Source organism: Coturnix japonica, chromosome 5 (genome assembly GCF_001577835.2).
Source record: "Coturnix japonica isolate 7356 chromosome 5, Coturnix japonica 2.1, whole genome shotgun sequence".
Classification (NCBI taxonomy): domain Eukaryota; kingdom Metazoa; phylum Chordata; class Aves; order Galliformes; family Phasianidae; genus Coturnix; species Coturnix japonica.
This window is the reverse complement of record NC_029520.1, coordinates 34,614,397-34,636,088: the sequence shown is the minus strand read 5'-3', so window position 1 is coordinate 34,636,088 and position 21,692 is coordinate 34,614,397. Positions and strand designations below refer to the sequence as shown.

Here is a 21,692-nt window from a genome sequence, read left to right as displayed (position 1 = left end):
GAGCCGCCAGCAGAGCTGCTGTGGGAGGAGAACATTGTACACCGCTGCTCCTTCTCGCAAATTGCTCAGAGATCTGAGAAACAACCCAAGTGTGCAACACCTGTGCTGCCTCCTGACTGTGCTGAGCTGTGGAGCAGCTGCTCAGGGACTTCTGACTCAAACTGGTTTCCCAACCGGTTGGCAGGGTCCGTGGGGGATTCCCACTGCAGAGGGATCCTGAGAAGGCAGCCAGGCCTCTCTTACCTGCTGCAGACTTACGGAGTTGTCTCAGCGCTTCAGCTGCGCCCTCTGCTGTGCTTTGTCTTGCTGCAGTCTGTCATAGCTCTGCCGGTGTGGAACAAAGTCTCTTTGTTCGACTTTCTTCAAGCAAACAAAGTTTGGTGGGGAGGAGGGAGCGCAGATCTGAACTGGGCACGTTTCTTAGAGCTGCTTCCTTTCCTCCACCTGAAACATTTGTATCAGGCCCATCCCTTCTTCTTTTCTGTTTCTACCCCCAGACAACCACCAGTGCTGCTGTGGTGGCTCTGGGAGGTGCCTGCCTTGGAGATAAACATACACACTGACATTCCTGGGGCCTTCCTGTAAGCTGGGAGCTGCTGAGCCCAAGCTTTTGCCACAGCACAGAATCCCTTTGCATTTGCTCAGTGTTTGCTTCGCAGACTGTTCTGCTGTGAGCTGGAAGCTGTTTGCACTGCAAGAAGCTGGAAGCTCAGTCTCAGCTGCAGCTAAGTGACAAAGTGCCTGCAAAACGGTGGCCGTTGATTGCTCCTTATGTTGCAAGTGGTTTAACTTGTTTTATTTCAGCTTTTTACAATAAAGCATTGAATAACTTCCTCAAAAAAGGCCGGGATGGAGCTGCTCTTGCATTGCTCAGCCTCACTGCTGTGGTTTCCTCTCGCTTATTCCTTTTCATAACTGATATATGCCTGAGGTACTTCTCCCTCCCCACCTCTGTTAGTAGTGTGAACAGTGTGCTGCCTTGTCTGCTGGAACCCCTCCATGACATCCTTGACCTAAAGCTCACATTCACTGCAGTTTAGTTTAAATAGCAGTGTGCAACCTGAGTCCAAATTCACCCCTGTGCAGCGTTTAGCAGGAGTCAGAATGGCACGTTCCCTCTGGGCCACGCGGTAGCACGCATCGGGTCCTTCACACAGCGTCTATCAGGGCGCATCTCCAAAGCTTTCAGAGAGAGCAGCCCTGAAGTGTCGGCTCCGCTGCAGCTGACGGCCCGCTCCACCCGGCGCAGTCTGACGGGCCGCCCGGGCTCGGAGCTGCGCAGTCAGTGCCCGCACGGCGCAGGCCCGGCCCGGAGCGCCGCCGTCCCGCGGTCAGGAGCCCCGGCCCGGTTCGGCCGCCCACCCCCGTGAGGCCGGAGCCGCCCCTCGCACACTGCGGCCCAGCGGGTCCCGGCTCGGCCCGGCGGGGGCGGGAGCGCCAAGGTCGGCGGGCGGCAGGAAGCGGTTCCGGGTCGGCGGCGGGAGCCAACATGGAGCCCGTCGGACGCGCGGGGCCTCGCTGAGGGAGCGGCCGGGCCGGGCCGCGCGGCGCCGCGCCGCCATGTCGCTGGGCGAGTACGAGCGGCACTGCGACTCCATCAGCTCCGACTTCGGCAACGAGTCCTCGGGCCGGGGCGGCTCTCGCGGCGGCGGCGGCCTGCCCGGCGAGCAGGAGGAGCTGCACTACATCCCCATCCGCATCCTGGGCCGCGGCGCCTTCGGAGAGGCCACCCTGTACCGCCGCACCGAGGTAGGCCGGGCCGGGCCGGCAGCTCCTCCGCGGCCTCGTCCCCCTCCTCCCGCCGGGGCCTCGCGCAGCTCCGTGCCCGCACCGCCGGGCGGACCCCGACGGGCTGCCGCTCGTGTACGGCACCGTGCGGGCGGCGGATCGGGTGTTCCATCTCCCCTTTACTGAACTGAGACAAGCAAAACTGGCGTCCTGTCCCCGGACGCCTGGCCGTTCCTTTTCCCCAGTGCCCCGGCTGGAAGGACGGCTGCAGGGCGCCGTGCCCAGTGACACACGGCACAGCTCGGAGCTCCTTGTTGCAAAGAACCCTTGTCTGAAATCCGTAAAGGCAGGAAAGCCCGTCTGCCTGTCCTGGAAGCTTTAATTTCCTGCCATAAAGGCACGTCGCTCCCTTCAGAGTCGCGTGTGTTTAATTAAAAGGTGTTTTTGTGTTTCAGGATGACTCACTGGTGGTGTGGAAGGAGGTGGACCTGACCCGGCTGTCAGAGAAAGAGCGTCGTGATGCTTTGAATGAAATCGTTATCCTCGCTCTGCTGCAGCACGAGAACATCATTGCGTATTACAATCACTTCATGGATAACACCACGCTGCTGATTGAGCTGGAGTACTGTAATGGTGAGATCCCTCCTCCCTCTTACCAAAGCAGGCTGCTGCATTGCTGAGTTACCATCCTACGCCGTCTGCGGGTAGCACTGCTGGGGTGTCCTTTGGGGGCAGGGGAACAGGGATGGATTCTGCTGCTTCCTGAAGAAGAGATTGAAAATCCTTCTGGTTGATTTGTGTCCCTGTAGTCAGTGCAGACAGTTCACGGGGCGGTTTCTTGAGTGTTGGTGCAATGGGAGAAATGGGTTACTGGTAGCATGCATTTCTAACCTGCCTTCTTTTGTTCTTGCAGGAGGACAGTAGGAAAAGAGTAGGAGGATATTGGGCCTCTCTGCCAGTACAGTGTGGGGCTGCTTTCAGTCACATAATCACCAAATGAAGGAGTCTGTTTATAAGTCAGAGCTTCAAAATCTATTGGTGTTCTGAGATCAGAAATTCTTCCTGCCTTGTGCTGCCAGCTCCTATAAAAAGCTATAAAAAAAATAATACAGTCCCATTGTTGGTGGAGAAAACTTTCAAATTTCATCCAGGAGTAGATCAGATGGTGGCATTTGCAGCTTGCAGGGTAAACAGCCCTGGCTGGGATGGAGAGGAAGAAGGATTTGAGATGGGTGTCTGAGCTGCAGCTGCTAGAGGTAGGATGTGAATGATATTGCTAGAACAGGAGACCAGCTGGAGCTGCAGGCTGCTGCTTTTGTGGTGGGTGGGAGAGCTCACCTGGCTAACCATCCTCTGTGTGTTTAGGGGTTATCAGCTGTGTGAGTGGCACAGAAGTAGGGGTGTGAAAAGGAGAGAACTTCATTTACGCTTCAGATTATGATGTTTCCAGTGGTTGTGTTTATAGTTGTACCTACTACAGCATACACTTGTTACTATTAGGTTTTAATATGCAATAACTGGGAAACAGAATAGCAACAGTAGATTTGGTGTTTACTGGTAAGGTGCTAATCTGGCAGAGTCTCGCTGCCCTCAGCACTCCACGTGATTTCTTTTAGTGCTCCATTCAGCCTGTGGGTTGCCTTGAAGAGGCTGCGTTTGCTGCTTTCAGGCTCCTGTTGGTTGTGCTGCTGTTGTCAGCAGTTTGTGAACCTTTCATCAATGTATTTGACAGCTCAGGTGGAGAGGCAGCTCAGATTAAGCGGGGAAAGGCAGTAGTTGGTGTTTGCAGAGACTTGTGTGTCTTACAGCACTGGTGTTTCGTTGTTTGTTTTTAAATATATATATGTATATATTTGTTCTGTTGGAAACACAAGACTTAATCTCACGTGATTTGGCGTACAGGTTAAATATTTGCATGCGCCAAGAAGCCAGGGAGGTTCTTAGATGGAAGAACTTAATTTTGTGTGTGCCTGACCAGTGTAAGTGGAGAGCATGGAGAGGGAGCTGTACTGATACGCTGGGTCTTTATGGGATTTGAGCATTCCCAGTAGTAAGGTAGCAGAGAAACTACTGTCATTAACTAAGATGATCCTCTGTCTTTCTCACTCCTTGTTCCAGGAGGGAATCTGTACGATAAGATTCTGCGCCAGAAGGACAAGTTATTTGAAGAAGAGGTAATTTGGACTGGTTCTGGGGAGCAGTGGGGCTGGCTTTGTGCTCTGGAGATCTGCCTGGTGATCTCAGTGTTTATGCTGCCTTTTTTTTCTCCTCCGTATCACTGATGGGAATTTTCTTTGTAAATCTGGTGGCTGACACCCGTCCTTTCCAACTGAATGCTGCAGACATTTGTGCACAATCAGAAACATGTTATTTCCATTTCAGGCTATGTCTGGGCAATATAAGCTTCCTAGCGAGGAGTAATGAAAGAGAGCACTCAGTTGACTTTTGTCGTCTCATCATCTTGGCTAAAAGTTCTCTTTAAAAAAATCTCTCTTCATGCTTGATGCTCATTTCACCTCTTAACCATTTTCTGACTTCTGTTCTGAGTAATTACTCTGAAGCATTCTCACTGTGGACTTGTTTTTTAATACATATTCTACTGTTTCTACCTCATGCTGAGATGATGGATATACTTATTTCTCTTATACAAAGCATTTTAAGGCCTCCTGACTCATGGTGAATATTAAATGATCTCAGTTAAATTCTAGAGAGCTCGGTTGTAGATCTTTCCTATCTTGTCATTAACTGTCTTTGCTAATTCTTTTAACTCCTTGAATTCTGTGTTGCCTGTCAGGACAGGTACTGTGAATGGCACTAGAGTTTTCCAAAACAGGAATTCCTGAAGGTAATGATATGCTTTCATATTGCTTAGAGAGGAATGAATGTGGTTAAGCCTCCTTGCTGTGCCTCTCTGTGACAGGGATATCAAGTTATTTTATTTTACGGGTCTTTATTGGGTTTTGTTTAAGCCTCACGTAAGACTTCTGTTCCTACCTTTACAGATGGTGCTTTGGTATCTCTTCCAAATTGTATCAGCTGTGAGCTGCATTCATCGAGCAGGAATTCTTCACAGGTATGTGCTGAGGTAACAAGTGCCACTTGTGGATGTGAGTGCACAGCTCCTTTGAGTACCCTTTGCTTTTGTGTTTGAAGGAAACCATGAGATCCTCTGTTCAAGGCAAAGCCAATCTACCTAGATGTCAAATATTGCTTCTGTAAGGGCTTTTTTTATTGGGCTAGAAATGGTTTTCTGATAAACGTGATGGAAATTTTGTGTCTCTTGGCTGCACCTTTGAGAACAAAGAGTTAATTCATGTAGGAAAGGAGTAAATTGGTCCTTTACTGCCACAGCACATAAATGGTGTTTGCTAAAGCGGATAGGAAGAACGGTTACTACTGGCCGAGGGCACTTCACGCCTGCTGGACAAGCAATAGCTTCAGAACAATATGTACATCCTTACCCATCTGATTCCTGGAGGCTCATAGCAATGGAGGTTCTGTGTTGGCTTTTTGCTGTAAGGTCACTGAGATGAGGGTTTGTCCCAGGCTTGGCTGAATACCATGTTATTAATCTGTTATTTAAGAAAGTTAGCAGGTAGTGGTAATTTATTTACACATTGACTCTGAGATTTTAATGAGAAGCTAAGTTATCTTTTTCTGCTGCTTTTTGTCTGTTTAGGAGGGGTAAATTTCATTGCTTACGTGTGCTTAAGAGTGCCCAGTATGTGGGCAGAGTGAGGAGGTGGTGACGTTCCATAGAGTATTGCGTACATAGACAGTAGTTTCCAGCAAGGTTGGATTGCGTGCTGCACAACGTCCTTCTGTAATGAGTAGAGCTGTGTGAGGGTTCTCACATGTTTGAGACAGCATCCTGGCTGCTGACAGTCTGAATCTCTGGTTAATCAGCAAGTCTTGGTAATGAACAGTTAGTACCTTGTGTTCAACAAAGCATCACCTAAGTTTTTGACCTAAAGCAGATGTTGTGTCTGTGCTGCTTTGCAGTAGTTTCCTGCTTTCTGGTGCCCATCTTTGCAGCTGGGGAACGTGTGGCCCAACGTCCATCCATAACAATTAATTGAACAGTTAATTAAATGTTTGCAGTGATTTCCTTCTGCTGCAGACATTGTCAGAGGGACCCAGGACTTTGTGATGCCCCAAGGGGACAAAAGCAAAGTGCTGCTTTACTTGATATTGTCCTGATCTACACTGGGAAGCTATAGAGGACAAGGAATGTTACAAAGGTGTAAAGCTGAGGGACTTGGAGAGCTGTTTGTGTGAGTGTTTGCTCTTAGAGTAGCAGTTGCCTTATGGGGAGGGGGAGCATAGTAGTGTGTGGGAGACTGAAATCTGGAAGTATATTTAAGCCATGTTTCTTTTTCTCCTTTTAGAGATATAAAGACATTAAATATCTTTCTAACCAAAGCAAACCTGATTAAGCTGGGAGACTACGGGTTGGCAAAGAAGCTGAACTCTGAGTATTCTATGGCTGAGACTGTGAGTATATGTTTTGTTTTGTGAAGAACTGAGGGTTGGAGTTTGTTTTTTCTTGTTTTTCCATTTAATCTCTGCATGCCTTGCAGAAAATCAGGAATGCTCAACTTATTTTCTGTGTTTTTCCTTCCTCTTTCCCCTAACTCTGATCTCTGTGTATTTGCTGATGTGTTGTAGCCTCCAATTATCCTTGTTCCCAGGTTATCTTTCTGAGCTTTAAACTAAAGATAGGTGATACCGTTGGCATAGAGTTGCACCAGAGCCAGCATAACTACATTAGAGAGCACTGTTCTTTCTCTAGTACCTAGGCACTTCCAAAGGTGAATCTACATAACATGAAGGTATTGCTATCTGAGGGCACAGAGAGCACGGTCACATCATTTCTAACCCACTCCCTATGGACTAGTGAAACCCATTTCAGCAGGTTAAGTTAACCTGGTCATGCTGCTGTGCTAGCAGGACTATTTTGGCTCAGCTGGGTCTGAGATAGCTTGGATCTATTTCCCTGACATAGCACTGTGCCATAGATAGACCTCTTGTCTCTTTGATATTTAGACTCTGAATTATGAAGAAGCAAGAGAGGTGCTTCTTATGGTAGATGTATAGTTTATTGGTAATGCTGTTGGTGGGTGGGAAAGCTTGCAGAAAAAAGTAATTCTACAAGAAGGCTGTCAAATTTGGATTTGTTCCAGACCCTTCCAGAAAGCAGTTCCACAGCCGTGGTTATGAAACAGGATAAGCTGTATTGCAGGCACCTGAATGATCGACTTAGATTTCCCAGCTCTGTTAATTTCTGTGATTGCGCACTAGAGTTGGAAAGGGAAACGTTGTCTGGATGTCTCCTATCTGCTAAAGGCCTTTATTGCAGTTTAGGACGCAAGCCAACCTGCACATCCCCTTACTAGGCCTTATTATTAGATTTATGTAAGCTATTGGTGCTCTGTTAAGATGTGGAGCTAAATGCTTGCCAACTTCCTTCCAGAATATGAGTGTATTGTGCAGTTGCACAGTAAGTGGGACCTCAAGGCTGCTGCATAAAGCCCTTGCTAGGCTGGGCTGTAGCAAAACCATTTGTTTTGTCTCCTTTTTCATGGCTTGCTGACTTTCAGAGAACCTGCAGTTTGTGCTATGAATTTTCCTTCTCTTATTTTTGCCCATGTTGGGTATATTCATCCGTACAACGGTTTTTTTTCCTCCATCCTGTTTCTGACTTTTGAAAATCTTCTAGTTAAATATTTCCAACCATCTTTCTTTTGTATTTGCTGGCTGTGCTCCAGGCCAGCTGTTCAATTTGCGGTCTAATGGCTTGACTAGTGGCGGTCTGCAAGTTGTCCATTGTAAAATGAGTGCAAACCATATTATTGTTGGTATTTTCCATTATCAAATTTGTAACAGGCGAATTATGAATTTGTAAAATAGGTACATCTTGCTTCCTAAATGTTTGTCTCTTAATTTGTTACCCTTCCTCCCAGTTACCAAGGAAGACATAGAAAAATATGCCTTACATTATCCTTTCCTTGAAAAAGATGCAGTGTCCTAGTTCTTTTTGTGCTATTCTGTCTAGCTGAGGTTCTGAGCCTTCCTGTGGTTAGGACTTGTGCAGCTCTATAGCTGTCATACCGTGTAAAAGGAAATGGAAGGTAGAATGGAAATGGTACACCAAATACCTAACAAGCACTTTCAGAATCTACCAGGGTCTAATGAAAGACAGCCTTTGTAGTCCTCGCAGTTTTGTGAGAAAGTTGAAAGGGCAGCTATAAATATTTCCCCTTTTCTCAAATCTCGTCTTTTTGTATTATTTCAGTGTCTGGTTGCTTGCTAGGAAATGAGCTCAGTTCAGGGAAGCTTAATTCTTACACCTTTTAACCTGCTCTCTGTGTATCTCCTTTTAGTGACTTTGAGCTTTACCACTATTTCTGTTACAGCTGCAAAGGCTTCTCTATTTAAGTGCTGGGTTCTTGGATTTGAGGCAGGGGGCTTAAATACTGTTCAGGAAAGCCCACTTCTGAATTGTGAGCCTTTCAGGTAGGACCAGTGCCAGCTTTCTACATACTGACCCCAAAGTAAACCCTCCTTAATCAGACAAAGTAGCCTTTGTCTGGTAGAACCTTATCATCAGAGTGGCTCCATAGGTGCAGGCTGACATCTCTGTTAGAAACTTTGCTAGGTCCCTTTTCCATTAATCTCTTGTCAGGGTTTCTGTATAGTTGGTCAGTATGTGAAGCCTAATTACCCCTAAATGCAGTATGGTTAAGAGAGGGGCAAGTCCTTGTTGTGTTGCTATGACTGTTGTTCTTTTGAGAGCCATGTACTACATCAGAAGGTGAGCAGAGATGTCCAGGATCTTGTTAGAAATGCAGGCACAAGCTTGTGGGCGAGGGAGGAAGAAGTGTGCTGCTTGTTCCCATCCCTCCAGCACATGTTGGGGGATGTGTGATCTGTATCACTGATGCTGTGTCAGGGCTTTGTTGAATCCTAATGCTCACGAACCTCTGTAAACAGGTGAGATGCTTCAGAACTGAGAACTGCTGGGTTGTTTCTGATCTTTAAATGTTCTTTTTTCCTAGCTGGTAGGAACTCCTTACTACATGTCTCCAGAACTCTGCCAGGGTGTGAAATACAACTTCAAATCAGATATTTGGGCTGTGGGCTGTGTCATCTTTGAGCTTCTTACTTTGAAGAGGACCTTTGATGCTACTGTAAGTCTGCAAACCAGGATGGACTGAATAACCTTAAAAGAATCATGTGAAAATACCATAATTTCCTGGCTATAGAGTTCACATCAGCTATGCTACTGTGTGGTGTTGTATACTGTGTAGGAGCTTGCATACAGAGAGGAACATGTTCTCCTCTTACTGTTAGAGAATTTGATTACAAGGCAGATGTCACCAAGTCCTAACTATTGGAGGTACCTGCACTGCAGTACTTACTATCAGGTTTCTGGAGTGTCCTGATCGGAGAATGATAAAGAGAATAATGGAGACCAGCACCACCTCTCCCTCTGGGCACAGTACACCGTTCAGTTCCCTTATGGCTGGCTTTTGTTTTGTGCCTAGAATCCCCTGAACCTGTGTGTGAAGATTGTTCAGGGAAATCGCGCCATGGAAGTTGATTCCTCTGTCTACTCTTGGGAGCTAATCCAGATGGTGAATTCCTGCCTGGATCAGGTTGGTGAAATACTTAATTTTCAGAAATTCCTGCCCATATGTGCAGTTCAGGTGCAAAGGGGAATGATATGCCTGTTTCAGGATGAGGGCGGTAGTTGCAGGGTAATCTCTGTGAGGCCCGAGGCATCACTAAGGCTGGGCTTCCTCCAGTTGTCGCAGGATGCCTTTCAGTTCTGCAGGCTCTGGAGGGATGCTGGGTTTGCTGTGATGGCAACTATTTTACAGACTCACAGAAGAAATTATTTTCTCATGCAGTGTTATGGAGGTGGAAGCCTCATCTCCGTACAGTCTGGCTTTCTGACCATGACTGCTGATTTCTGTAGGAAATAATTTTTTTGGAAGCAAGGATAGTGTGAATATATTCAGAGTGGATAATTCTGTACTGCATATCTCAAGCATTTATCCCAATTCATTCCAAATGTTTAATTAATTCCTTTCTCTTTCGGAGGGAGGCAGGGAAGAAGGTTCATGCAACCTTGTACCAATATATCACTGTAGATGATGGACGTTTCCCAAAGAATGACTTACTGCTCACTTCTTTCAGGATCCAGAGAAGAGACCCACTGCAGACGAGCTGCTTGAACAACCCCTTCTCAGCAAACGGAGGAGGTAATTGGATAGATGGTCTTGCCTGAAAATCTGATCAAGCCAGGTGGTAGAAAGAGCAGGAGGATTTGTGCAGACTACTGGCATTTATAATTGTGAAACAAAGTCCTTAAGTTAAGTTGTCCTGATGTGAGGCAGTTTTTGAAGTATACTTCATCATCTTTAGGAGAGAAGCGTGTTTTTGTTTTCTGGTCAGTTGCTCTGCCTGTTGAAGCACAGATATGTTGAGAAAGATATCTGCATTTCTGGTCTCAGGAGCTGGTATATTGAGAACATGGAAGCATCTGTCAGTCCTTGGAGGAATGCTAGATTCTGCTTTTCAGATCTCTGAATGAAGTGTTATATTTAGACCCTGTCAGGATCATTGAAAAAAGCCTTTCATAATACATATCTCACACAGTGTAGACACTTACATTTTTTTTTCCTGTACATCTTTTTTCCTGAGAGAGTTGTACTGAAAATAGTCTATTTTAACTTAGTTTGACCACCAGCCTGCACACAGTCTTTTTTTTAAAGATAGAGCAGTATTTTGAACTCTTTGGATCCCCCTTCAGTTGCATTGGGGGTAGTAATCTTAGTCCATTATATTTATATTGTTCTACTTGGTGATCAATGAAGTTTGAGTTTTGTCTTGCTGTATGCACCACCATAAATCCCAAACCCTGATAAAATACAGCCCATCAAGGTAATCCTAGTGCAATATGGCTATTGGTTGGCCAAGTTTTGAAATATATCTAGTTTGTTAGCTCTGTGGCACATTGCTTCTGCCCTACTCTGTGTATTGCAGTAAGCTGTTAAACAGCTGCCATATTTCCTCCAAGAGGGAGCAGCAGGTAATAGGAAAGGAAATCAGTCTATGTGTGTGCTGTTTACCAGTAAATTACTTTGGGAGATGTGGTTTTGTTTCCTAAGATGCTTTTTGTCCTTTGGCAGAGAGATGGAAGAGAAAGTCACACTGCTCAATGGGCCAAATAAGCGACCAAGGTAATTATTTTGGCACATGTTTGGAAAGGAAGTCTGGGTAGAACAGCTCATCGGTGAGGAACTTTGCTGAGAGTGTTAATCTATGACAGCCCTTCCTTAAATGCCAGGAACTAGACATGTTTGATCCATTGTTGTCATCCCACATTTTACTCTGCCTGTAATTTAAATAAAGTGGAGATGGGGGGATTCAGAAACATTTGAGCAAGATTTTGTGACTTCTTTACAAATGAGAACAATTCCGTGGCAATTCATTGAAAACCCAGTGGTTTTGTTGTTTTTAATGACATCAAATAAGATTGTAGGCTTTCTTTAACGCTTGCTGGAGGCTGTTTTCACTTCTGCTCAGAGGTGTATTTGATCCAGAGCCATTCTATAACAGTTGAGGCCTCAAAATGACTGAATGAAGAGAGCAGTTTGTGAAAATATAGACATGAATGGTTGTGAAGGACTGCAACATGGGCTTGGGGAGACCAGTAGAGGGAGAGCAGTAGGAAAATGAATGATGACAGTGATGTCAAAATTATTAAAAGCATGTGTGTTCTGGGGGGGTCCTTGTGCAGGTCGAGTACCGTGAATGAGGCTCCCATTGCAGTGGTGACTTCACGCACTAGCGAGGTGTATGTCTGGGGGGGCGGGAAGTCCACCCCCCAGAAGCTGGATGCCATCAAAAGTGGCTGCAGTGCACGCCAGGTGTGTGCTGGTAACACTCACTTTGCTGTGGTGACGGTGGAGAAGGAGCTCTACACCTGGGTGGTAAGTGAGAGAAACTGCAGGAAGGGGGGTTGGGGGGAAGGGAAAGTCAGAATCCACCACCAACCAGTTATGAGTGTGTTAAAGTTGGATGGGAAGCAGCCTGGAAATAGACAGATTTGATTGCAGTGGACGCTGTGGGAGGCCATCTGCTTTGGCACTGACTCAGGTCTCCCAGGACAAACGTACTTTTGGGTGAAGCCTGAGACCACATCAGTCATTTGTGCCCAGCTTTTGAACTGTGCTGATGTTTAAAGTGTTGCCACTTAGGTAGCAATCTCTTTCCTAGAGTATTTAATGTTTTCTCTTGTCCTGTGCAGTCTTCTGTCTTTCCTTGGAGCCACTGTAATTCTCGGCACCGTATCAGGAGTTGCAAATACATAACCTCACCAGATGTGTTTGGTTTTTTTTCTTGCAGAACATGCAGGGTGGCACCAAGTTGCATGGGCAGCTGGGCCATGGGGATAGAGCATCCTACCGGCAGCCAAAGCATGTGGAGAAGCTTCAGGGAAAAGCCATTCGCCAGGTGTCCTGCGGAGATGATTTCACAGTGTGCATCACAGGTGAGACATGGAAGGGTACTACTGTCACTTTGCTATGCTCTGGAATTGTTTGCCTTCACAGAAGGTCAACAGAGTGGCATTATGCAAAGAGGAGGAAGTTCTGTGTGTTACTTAGCTTTCAATTTTGTGGACCAAACGTCCAGTAGTGGAGCTGATGAAAGTCAGTCTGCATGGGAACATGTTGACTCCCAAGAAATCTGGGTGATTTTTTTTTTTCCTGAGGATACATCTTTTTTTGTTGATGAAAGTGATGGTTGTGCAGAACTCCTTGTGGCTGTGCAGCATCCGTACTCTTATTGGCGCATATGTTGTTTCTCACACATCTCTTGTGTGATGTTTTGTTGGACTGTGTGAGGAAAGGGTGCCTCAGTTATGACAGAAGCTTGGAAAAGTGCAGGTTTGACAGGGATGAGCTCAGATGCTCAGCATGTGGAGGACTTAATTTGGGAGCGACAGGGTCAGTTTGTGGGTTTCTGTTACAAAATGTGATAGGCTCAACCTAAGATTTTTTTACACTGGTGGCCTGAAAAAGCTGCATGTTGTGCTGCACGGTCATCCATCCTAGTGTGATCAAGAAAGAGCTCCATAGCCTCCTGGTGACATTATTCTGCACAAAAAATGATGAGCAATTAGAGAAAAAAGTTGCTTTGGCCATGTCCTAAGAGGTTAATGTGCAGCCTAATCAAATCTCTGTGTGCTAACCAAACTTCCATTGCCTCCTTCAGATGAGGGCCAGTTGTATGCATTTGGCTCGGACTATTACGGATGCATCGGCATTGACAAGGCTTATGGCTCTGAAGTACTTGAGCCCCTGCAGCTGGATTTCTTCCTTACCAACCCTGTGGAGCAGGTCTCATGTGGAGATAACCACGTGGCAGTGCTGACCAGGAACAGAGAAGTTTACACGTGGGGATGTGGAGAGTATGGTAGGTAGTCTCCACGGAATCTAAAGGCACTGGGGCATTGCTCCAGTTGGCAACATGGTGCACATGTTGGTTGAAGGCTGTTTGGCGTGTGCTGTGGGACAAAGAACATTGTGTCTTTGGAGCTTTTTTTCCTTGTGAGAATGGGAAATGGGACTGAGTCCTTGAGACCTCTCTCTGAGAAGCTCTAGGGCACCACCTGGCTTTCTTGTGAATAGGGCAGTCATTCTGTGAATGGGATTTGATTACTTTGAAGACTGACAGGCAGTCTGTAGGGAAGTGGGTTTCTAGTTCTATGAGGATATTTGGGACTAGGGAGAGACCACAGAATTTCTTCGGAGTAGGCACCTGTGAGGCCCTTTCTGACTGTACTGTTTTCATGGCTACAGGGCGCTTGGGTTTGGATTCCGAAGAAGATCACTATACACCTCAGAAGGTAGGACTGTGACCACTTCTTCCCAAAATCTGCGTGGGCCTAACTCCACATTTGTTGCTGTTTGGAAATGTTAGCTGCCTGAGGCTCAAGCAGGGTTTTTGTTTGGTTTTTGTCTGTTTGCTAAGGTATCATAGAGTTTGCAAGGGTTTTATTTTCATTTACTCACTTCATTTTGCTTCATTTATCCCTAGAGATCATGGCAAAGGGATGTGCTACTTCCAGACTAGCCAGCATCATGACTTAGAGCTGATCTCCAAGCTGAAACTGGAAATGCTGAACTTAGTATTATAGAAATCATAGGAAATACCAAATTGCATGCCTCAGGTCTGTACAGGAAACTTGCAACACTGCAAACAAATGGGAGTCTTTGAATTTCACTTAATGTGTTAAAGATGAGTTCAAAGTAGAACCCTCTTGAAACATGGTGCAAGGGATAATTAAAGTAAAATAACCCACTGAGGGTTAGAAACCAGTGAGGGTGTGCCTGGTAGCCAAATTTCTGCAGCCACACAGTATCATTCCCACATAGCACAGACCCAGCCCTGCTTGGCTGCCTCATGCTGCAACTCGTAGATCTCAGCTGACCGGGATGTGTCCCGGTCTGGTTCCTCTGCTGGGTCAGAGGTGTCTGCACACAAGATCTAGGATGTTTGGAATTTCTGCACTGCTACCAGAATTTCAGTACGCTATAGACTTTATGGTATTCTTGCACTCGTATTCAAATCAACTGAATTAGGTGCTGTTAGTGCCCAGGCTGGCTGAACTGCTGTTTTTTAATTCCATATGTTTTTCCTATGCTGGCTTCTATGTAGCGTTGGTTGGGATTTTGGTTTTCTCAGGGTATGTTTCTTCCACATAGGTGGATGTTCCAAAGACTTTGAACATCGTATCTGTTCACTGTGGCTGTGATGGGACCTTCCTGCTCACCCAGACAGGCAAAGTGTTGGCGTGTGGACTCAATGAGTTTAACAAGCTGGGCCTGAATCAGTGCACATCAGGGATAATTAACCATGATGTAAGTACATTTGGGTCCCTGACCTCAGATTCCAACAGCCAGTAGCACATGCTGGAATTATACCTGTGCTGGGGGACTGTCTGGGTTAACGTGGTCTGTCAAGACCTGCTTGAGTAGGTCTTAGCTGATAAATGTGTGATCCTTCACTCTGTGCTTACCCATGTGTCTTTCCTCAGACATACTGTGAGGTACCCTATGCTACTTCCCTGACTTTGGCCAAGCAGCTCTCCTTCTACAAGATCCGTACCATTTCTCCAGGGAAAACGCACACAGCTTCCATTGATGGTGAGCCACATGTGTTAAGAAACAAATACTACTACTTGCTTCATTCCTTTACATCAGCTTTGCCCTTTCAGCCTGGCTTCTCTTGGTGAAGTGGCGCTATCAAGGCAATGATTGCCAGCCCCTTGACCTTGAAGGTTATGTTCTTGGTATCAGGGCTCATGCGTGCTCCAGGAACCAAGATTTCCCATTCCTCAACTGAGAAGCAGCAGCATCAGCTGCCAGAGTAATCTTTATTTTTTCTTGGGGTATTTTTTTTGTTTGTTTGTTTTTGAAAAAATTCTGGGAAATCCACTATCCTGTGGGATAGTGAAGGAATCATTTATGACTGATGTCACTTGATCAAAGCCTAACTCAGCCAGAGGAACTGGGGTGGTGTTTCCAGGCTGAAGCTTTTCCTCTGGAGGCAAGCACTGTTTTCTCCCAGTCTGGCTGGCTTCTCAGCAGTGTCCTTGCTGGTTATGGGCTGGTGCTGCTAGTTCTCTGCATGCATGGCTGCTTCCAGAGTTGGGCCCTCGCTGTGACTGTCTCCTCGTTCCTCCTCTCAGAGCGAGGCCGCCTGCTGACCTTCGGCTCCAACAAGTGCGGACAGCTTGGTGTTGGGGACTATAAGAAGCACCTGGGAATTAACCTGCTGGCAGGCCCCCTGGGGGGTAAGCAGGTGATCAGGGTTTCATGTGGAGATGAATTCACCATAGCTGCTACTGACGGTGAGTGGGTCTCTACAAGGTTGCGGTGGATTCTTTTGAACTAGATCTGCAGGGTAGTTAACTGGCTCCCACTGTGCATTTCTTAGAGCCCTCCCACAGCACTGCTCTGATATTTTAAAGTAAATAAATAAATAAGGTCATCCTAGACTGGGATTCTGCTCCAGCCACACTGTCGGTGTAGCAGCAAGCATTTTCTGCCCCTTGGGCTGCAGTGCTGGCCTGCAGGATGCCTAGTAGGTTTATTGCTTTGTCCTCCCATTGGCAAAATGGAGCTGGCTGATCAAATGCTTCAGGACAGCAGTCACAGAAGAGAGGCTGTGATCCCTATAACAATTACAGGCTGACAGGGAGCAAGCAAATTGAGTCTCTTGAATTTCTCTTTTCCTCAGACAACCATATCTTTGCCTGGGGTAATGGTGGGAATGGGCGTCTGGCAATGACACCAACTGAGAGAGCACACGGTTCTGATATTTGTACCTCATGGCCTCGGCCAATATTTGGATCTTTACATCATGTTCCAGACCTGTCATGCCGTGGCTGGCATACCATCATTGTTGTTGGTAAGTGAAGTTTAGGATTAAATGTTGAGATCTTGATTATGATGATGGGAACAAGGCTGTAAATCCTGCCTGGGAGCAGGCCGAGTGGCTCTGGGGAATGTGGGTAGCTGCTCTGAGCTGTAGGCTTCGCAGCACTGCCATCGTGTGCTGTTTGCTTTTTTTTTTGTTCCTTTGCTTTATATCTTTCTAACCAAAACAATGTTTTTTCTCCCTTCAGAAAAGGTGTTGAATTCTAAAACTATCCGCTCAAACAGCAGTGGCCTCTCCATTGGTACTGGTGAGTAACTTGCCCTGGGGAGCTGTTCTAAGTTTGGTGTTCATTTGACTGTGCACAGATTGGTTCAGCAGCACTGTTTCTCTGGGTTTGAAAAGCTTTGCAGAAGAACTCAAAGGGAAGAAGTTGCTGCAGTACCTGGGAGGGAATGCACCAGGCTGGAGGGGTAGAGAGAACTGAAGCAGAGGGGAAGCACGTAGATGCAGCAAGGCCTTTGGAGTTGAGAATCTTCACTTTGACAAGAAAGAGCTGAGAAGAATTTGCTGAAGGGGACTGGTGAGGGAAGGGGTGGTTATGAGGCAGCAGCTGGAGATATGAAGTCCAGTTTCTTGGACCTGTGGGGGAGGCCACAGTGCTGCAAAAGACTACTGTTCTGTTGTGGGAAGGCCTGCAGGGAGCGTTAGGAGATAAGCAGCTGTCAAGGAAGATGCCACCAGCATGTGCTTTCATCACTGTGGGTACACAGCCCCAGTTTTTCTGCTCCAGACGGGGTTTGGTGACAGAGGAATAGCAGAGGTAGGAAAGCGTAAACTTGTCATTTTGTGTGCTAGTGGCTCAGAGCTGCACCACCGGAGGAGGAGAGGAAGAGGAAAATGAGCGGGAAGCAGAAACGCCTGATCCCAGTGGAGGCTTTCGGGGAACCATGGAAGCAGATCGTGGCATGGGGGGCTGGATCAGTACCACAGAAGCCAAGGGGGGTGACAGTGCTGACATCAGCTCCTGCCCTGGCTGGCTGAGGAAGGTAATGTGGTATTTTAGAAATGCACTAAAATGGGGCTTAAGGCTGAAGAAAGGCAAGTGGTTCTACTTCTGCCTCTAAGGGATGCTTGGGAAGGTTCTCAGACCTGTGGTGTGTAGGGGGGCCTGTTAGGTCTAGCTGTCTTTTACTTTTTACCACAAGAGGGTGCTGATGCACTGATAGAGGAGATGAGGTCAGCTTTGGGATGGCAGACACCTAACAGTACTTCTTTGCTGTTTCCAGGAGCTAGAGAATGCTGAATTCATCCCCATGCCTGACAGCCCTTTTCCTATGAGCATGGCATCCTCAGAGCCTGAGAAGGAGACTCTGCCTTACCAGGAGCTTCAAGGACTCAAAGTGGCCCCCGAGGAACCTACTGGGTTCAACAAGCCCAAAACAGAGCCCTGGGTAATGTTATTCAGGTCTTTCATAGTGAATGCTTAGCCAGAAGCTCTTGGGACCATAAATGGTGATGTCTGAAGTATGAGGAGAGCTGGGAAGAGGGTGTTGGACTGCCTTAATTCATCTGGATGAGGAAAAGAGGGTTGATGAGAAGAGACAATGCTGCAAAGAGAACATTTTATACAGGAATCTAAAATGTGAAGCCGGGACTTGGCCAAATGGAAAATAATGAGATCGGTTATATGAAAAAATGTGGTTAATTTAATAGAAAGGGAAAAAGAACAAAAAAAAAGGAGAAACCTGGAGCGCAAGAGCCTAGCAGAAAGCAGAAACTTAGAAAGCAGAAATTGCTGTGATATATAGGAAGTGGGACTGATATAGGAAATTGCTGTTAGACTGTCTCATTCCAGGAGTTTTCTGCCCCAGGAGGAGGTGCAGATCCCAGGCTTAGGGAAGGGGGTTTGACCAGATTAATTTTGGCAAGGACAAGATCAGCTTTCCCAAAGGATATTGGTGACTTGTACAGAAGACATAACTATTAGTAGCTTGGTGACCTGGCTGTTACAAGTCTGGGAGGTCAACAACTCAAATGAGGTGACACTTCCTCTCCTTGTGGCATACAGAACTGGCCTAAAGGTTCCTTCCCTTCCACCCAAACTCAGTCTGACCTCTCTTTCTGTCTCTGCAGCCTCCTTGCCTGAGTCCACACCTGCCATGCAGTGAAGGTAAGGCTGTGCCTCCTGTTCCGGGCTGCATGTGCAGTGCTCTTCAAGCAGAGGTGGAGCACCTCCGAAGCCTGGTCTTACAGTGTCTGGATGACCAGAAGAAACTGCAGCAGGAAACCCTTCGTCTGAGTGCCCAGCTCCAGAGGTTCTGCAGTGGAACAGGGGGAACGCAGCAGGTGAGGACCCATCACCTGAGCGCATATCCATGCTCAGGGATTAGTACCCTGATCCTAGTCCTATGTAGGCTGCAGAGAAGGAAGCAGCTTTTAACAGACCCCTCCATAAGAGTAGAAGTGTGTTGCCTCGTTCTTGGTTGAGCTGCTGATTCAGGCTCTGCTAGTAACAATGGGAAAGAAGCCAAGAAGCTGGTTTCCATTGGGGACAGCCCAGATCTTGAGGGACCTGGGATTCCCCTTTATTTCTCCTGGTTAGAAGAGATCAGCAGTCAGATATTGTGGAGAGTCCCAAGTGGATGTGGAGAATAGGAATCATGCCTTGTGCAGCTTCTAGCTTCTTTGCAGCTAGTCCTAGAGCTGTTAAGAGGGTTGCTGTGTGTTTTGGCAGGTGGAGGTTCATTTCAAAGGAACCCAGACAGCCAAAGAGGAGATGGAAGTGGATCCAAAACCTGACTTGGATTCAGATTCTTGGTGTCTCCTGGGAACGGACTCGTGCCGCTCCAGCCTCTAGTCTCCTGAGCCCACAGGGATCCATCTAACTTCACAGCACACTAACTGAATGCAGAGAGCGGCTTTCCTGGCTTCAGGTCACTCACAGACAAGGAGCGAGGCCGGAGGCTCCAGAGCAGCATTCATGTACGTTTGATATGAACTAGGAGTGATTTTGAGAGGGGAAGGGCCTCTGAGCTCTAGGCCAGCTCAGTGATTGAAGCAGCAGCAGCTCCTTTTTGTACCTTATCTGTCAGTTCTGCACATGAAGCAGTATGGCCCCATTATGGTGACAGCTCCGGTAGCAGCTTGTGGCCCTTTCATTGTTTCACTGCTTCCTGGGAGCTGCCTTTGGGACCCCGGTATTCATTGCTGCATCTCTAAGAGGAAGAGATGTGTTTTGTACTGAAGCTGGCTGAACCCTAACACTCACCACCTTCGCTTAAAGGGGTGAAGGGCTAGGATCCTGGCCCTGCCACACAGTAAGGCCCAGTCAGCGAGGCTCAGCCCCTGAGCAGAGGGAGCAGAGAGCATCTCATTCTGGAGGCAGTGGAGATTTTCCTGTTAAGGAAGATAATGGCAGACAGCATGTCCCTGGTCCTGAGGTGCAGCTTCTGGCCATATGGCTGTGTCCAGTGGCCTGTACAGGGAGTTTAAAGGCCTTATTCTGGGTGCCTAGAGCACTCCAACTTCCAGGCAGTGCACAGAGATAAGTGAATCGGATGCAGTTTCTGACAGCTGTAGCAGGGACTGATTGAGATGGGATCTCTGGTACTTGGTTTTAGACCACCTGCTTCCCAACCAGATGCTGAGCGTCTGGTCCTCAGACTAAGTCATGCGTTTCTTGCTTCAGCTGTCAATTTGGTTTGGGTGCCAGAGCTTCTGGTTTCTTGGCATAAGCCTGTAGCTGCTCCCTGCTTGGCTTCTGTTCTGCTTAGCCCCTGGTGTGGGTGTGGGAAGAATCGGTATTTTTCCACTCAATGTTGTGATGAAGCTGGAATGCATTTTCCTACCCAGAATAGGTCATTAATGCTGCGGTCACAGGATGCAGCCTTCCCCCATGACCACGAAGGATCAAGTCTCTGTCTGGAATTCACCTTCTTTCTAGAAGCAAGAGGTTTTCCCAAAGTAAATTGGAGATGGGAAGAGGCACGGTCTGATGCTCAGGGTTTCCTCATTTCCCATTAAAGAATGAAGTAAATTTTGTTTCCCACAAAACTTTGAGCAAACTGATTTTGAACTAAGCTTTCAGGAGTGGTAGGATGACTGGGAGAAGCTCGCCTCCCCCCACCTTATGTGAAGCCTCCAAGGAATCCTGAGTCCCTCTCACCTTTGCTGTGAGAGTGGAGTTAGGATCTCAGTAAACAGTCCCCATCAAAGACATGTCACTAGAATTGTCTTAGGTCAAATGGAGTTGGTTATCCTATCACCTCTTCTAGATGTCTTTCTTTGAGAGACTGTCCTTTGGGTGCCAGCATTCCCCTTTGGGTCTAGAGGTGGATGCCAAACTGTTCTCCTTGCAATTTATTCTTCTTAAATACTTTCTGGTGCCTCTTGTTTGCATCTTGGAGCTGAACTGAGTGCAGTCCCTAAAGTGCAGTGTCCGGGAAAAGGACAGTACCCATGTGCTTGTCCATCCCTAATGAAGGGCAGGAGGACAGCCCCCCTGGGAGGTGGCATCAAGTGCTCTGGTGTGGCCACGTTTCTTGGTTGCCCTTGTGATTTTGCCCTCCTTTCCCCTCGTGTGTGTTGGAGCCAGTTCTCAGGTTAGGGGCCCGGCTTGAGGGTTGTTGTTGCATTTGGAAATGATCGAGTAGGTCATGTTGCAGCAGTGCCTTTGAGGAGCAAAGAGTTGAGCCTGAGCCATGTCGAACCAACAAGCACCAAGCTGATGGGAGTCGCTCTTCTGCAGTGCACTGCTATCCTCATTTCTCAATGCTCTGCAGTTGGGAAGCTAGGTGCACAGACTGGATTCCCCTTGGATCTAGTGGAGAATGAGGGTCCTGACATAGAGTGCCCTGTGCTCCACAATCTCAAATGTGCCTTAGAGGATTCACGCTATCCAGGTTGTGCCTGTTACAGACCACAGATTTCACACCAGCCAGCTATGCAACCAAAAAAGCAGTTTAAAGCCAGCAGCACCTTAGTCATGGGCTGAAATTGGAAGGGCAAGTGGGCAGAAGTGCCTCTGAGCGGTTTCAAATCCTTTTGACTTCTCCCCTTCTTGCAGTGCTAGCTCCGTATGTGTCGGTCTCCTGCTAGTATTGCTACTGAGTTGTTATAGTGGAACACAACTTTTGCCTGCTCTGACACTCTGGCTGAAAACTAGTTTGTCGTTGTCTTTTTTTGAAAGGTTAAAGGGTGGAGTGGTTTGGAGTTTCTGTTTAAATAAATGTTTAAACTCGTTTGCTCGTGTTCTGACTTCTTTTTGCAGAAGAGTAAGGGGAAACATACATATGTTATCAGAGGCATCATGTTGTTTGATATGTTTTTTTTCTTCTATGTCCTGGAAAGGGGACCTGAGGACTTACAGGTTCCTTGCTATGGGAAAAAGTGTCATGTTTTCTGATTCTTAGGAGCAAAAAAAAAGGCCCTTTTATTGCTGTATCTCCTGGTGACGTCAGGGGCCCTTTTGTGTGTGTGGCTTTTCAACAGTTTTAATGCCAAGTGGG

The 21,692-nt window shown here is 47.1% G+C and overlaps 1 protein-coding gene across 2 annotated transcripts; it reads left to right on the top strand.

The window, feature by feature from the left end:
* Positions 1 to 1,445: 1,445 nt before the first annotated feature.
* NEK9 (NIMA related kinase 9) lies at positions 1,446 to 21,427 on the top strand. 2 transcript variants are annotated; one of them, XM_015865087.2, is made up of 22 exons: positions 1,448 to 1,749; positions 2,184 to 2,361; positions 3,847 to 3,902; positions 4,731 to 4,801; positions 6,117 to 6,222; positions 8,787 to 8,918; positions 9,276 to 9,386; positions 9,931 to 9,995; positions 10,926 to 10,976; positions 11,537 to 11,729; positions 12,145 to 12,289; positions 13,015 to 13,215; positions 13,602 to 13,648; positions 14,508 to 14,663; positions 14,840 to 14,948; positions 15,494 to 15,655; positions 16,045 to 16,215; positions 16,433 to 16,492; positions 17,041 to 17,231; positions 17,472 to 17,636; positions 18,319 to 18,531; positions 18,920 to 21,427. In XM_015865087.2, the coding sequence occupies exons 1-22, from the start codon at positions 1,561 to 1,563 to the stop codon at positions 19,040 to 19,042; spliced, it is 2,895 nt and encodes a 964-aa protein (XP_015720573.1). In that variant the 5' UTR covers positions 1,448 to 1,560; the 3' UTR covers positions 19,043 to 21,427. The 2 variants fall into 2 exon arrangements, with proteins under 2 accessions (XP_015720574.1, XP_015720573.1); XM_015865088.2 differs by lacking the exon at positions 15,494 to 15,655 and having other exon boundaries at positions 1,446 to 1,749.
* Positions 21,428 to 21,692: the final 265 nt, after the last annotated feature.

Coding starts and splice junctions, on each gene's coding strand:
- NEK9 (XM_015865087.2), top strand. CDS start 1,561: ATGTCGCTGGGCGAGTACGAGCGGCACTGCGACTCCATCAGCTCCGAC. Junction 9,996..10,925: donor CTTCTCAGCAAACGGAGGAG/GTAATTGGATAG, acceptor GTCCTTTGGCAG/AGAGATGGAAGAGAAAGTCA. Junction 10,977..11,536: donor GGGCCAAATAAGCGACCAAG/GTAATTATTTTG, acceptor GTCCTTGTGCAG/GTCGAGTACCGTGAATGAGG.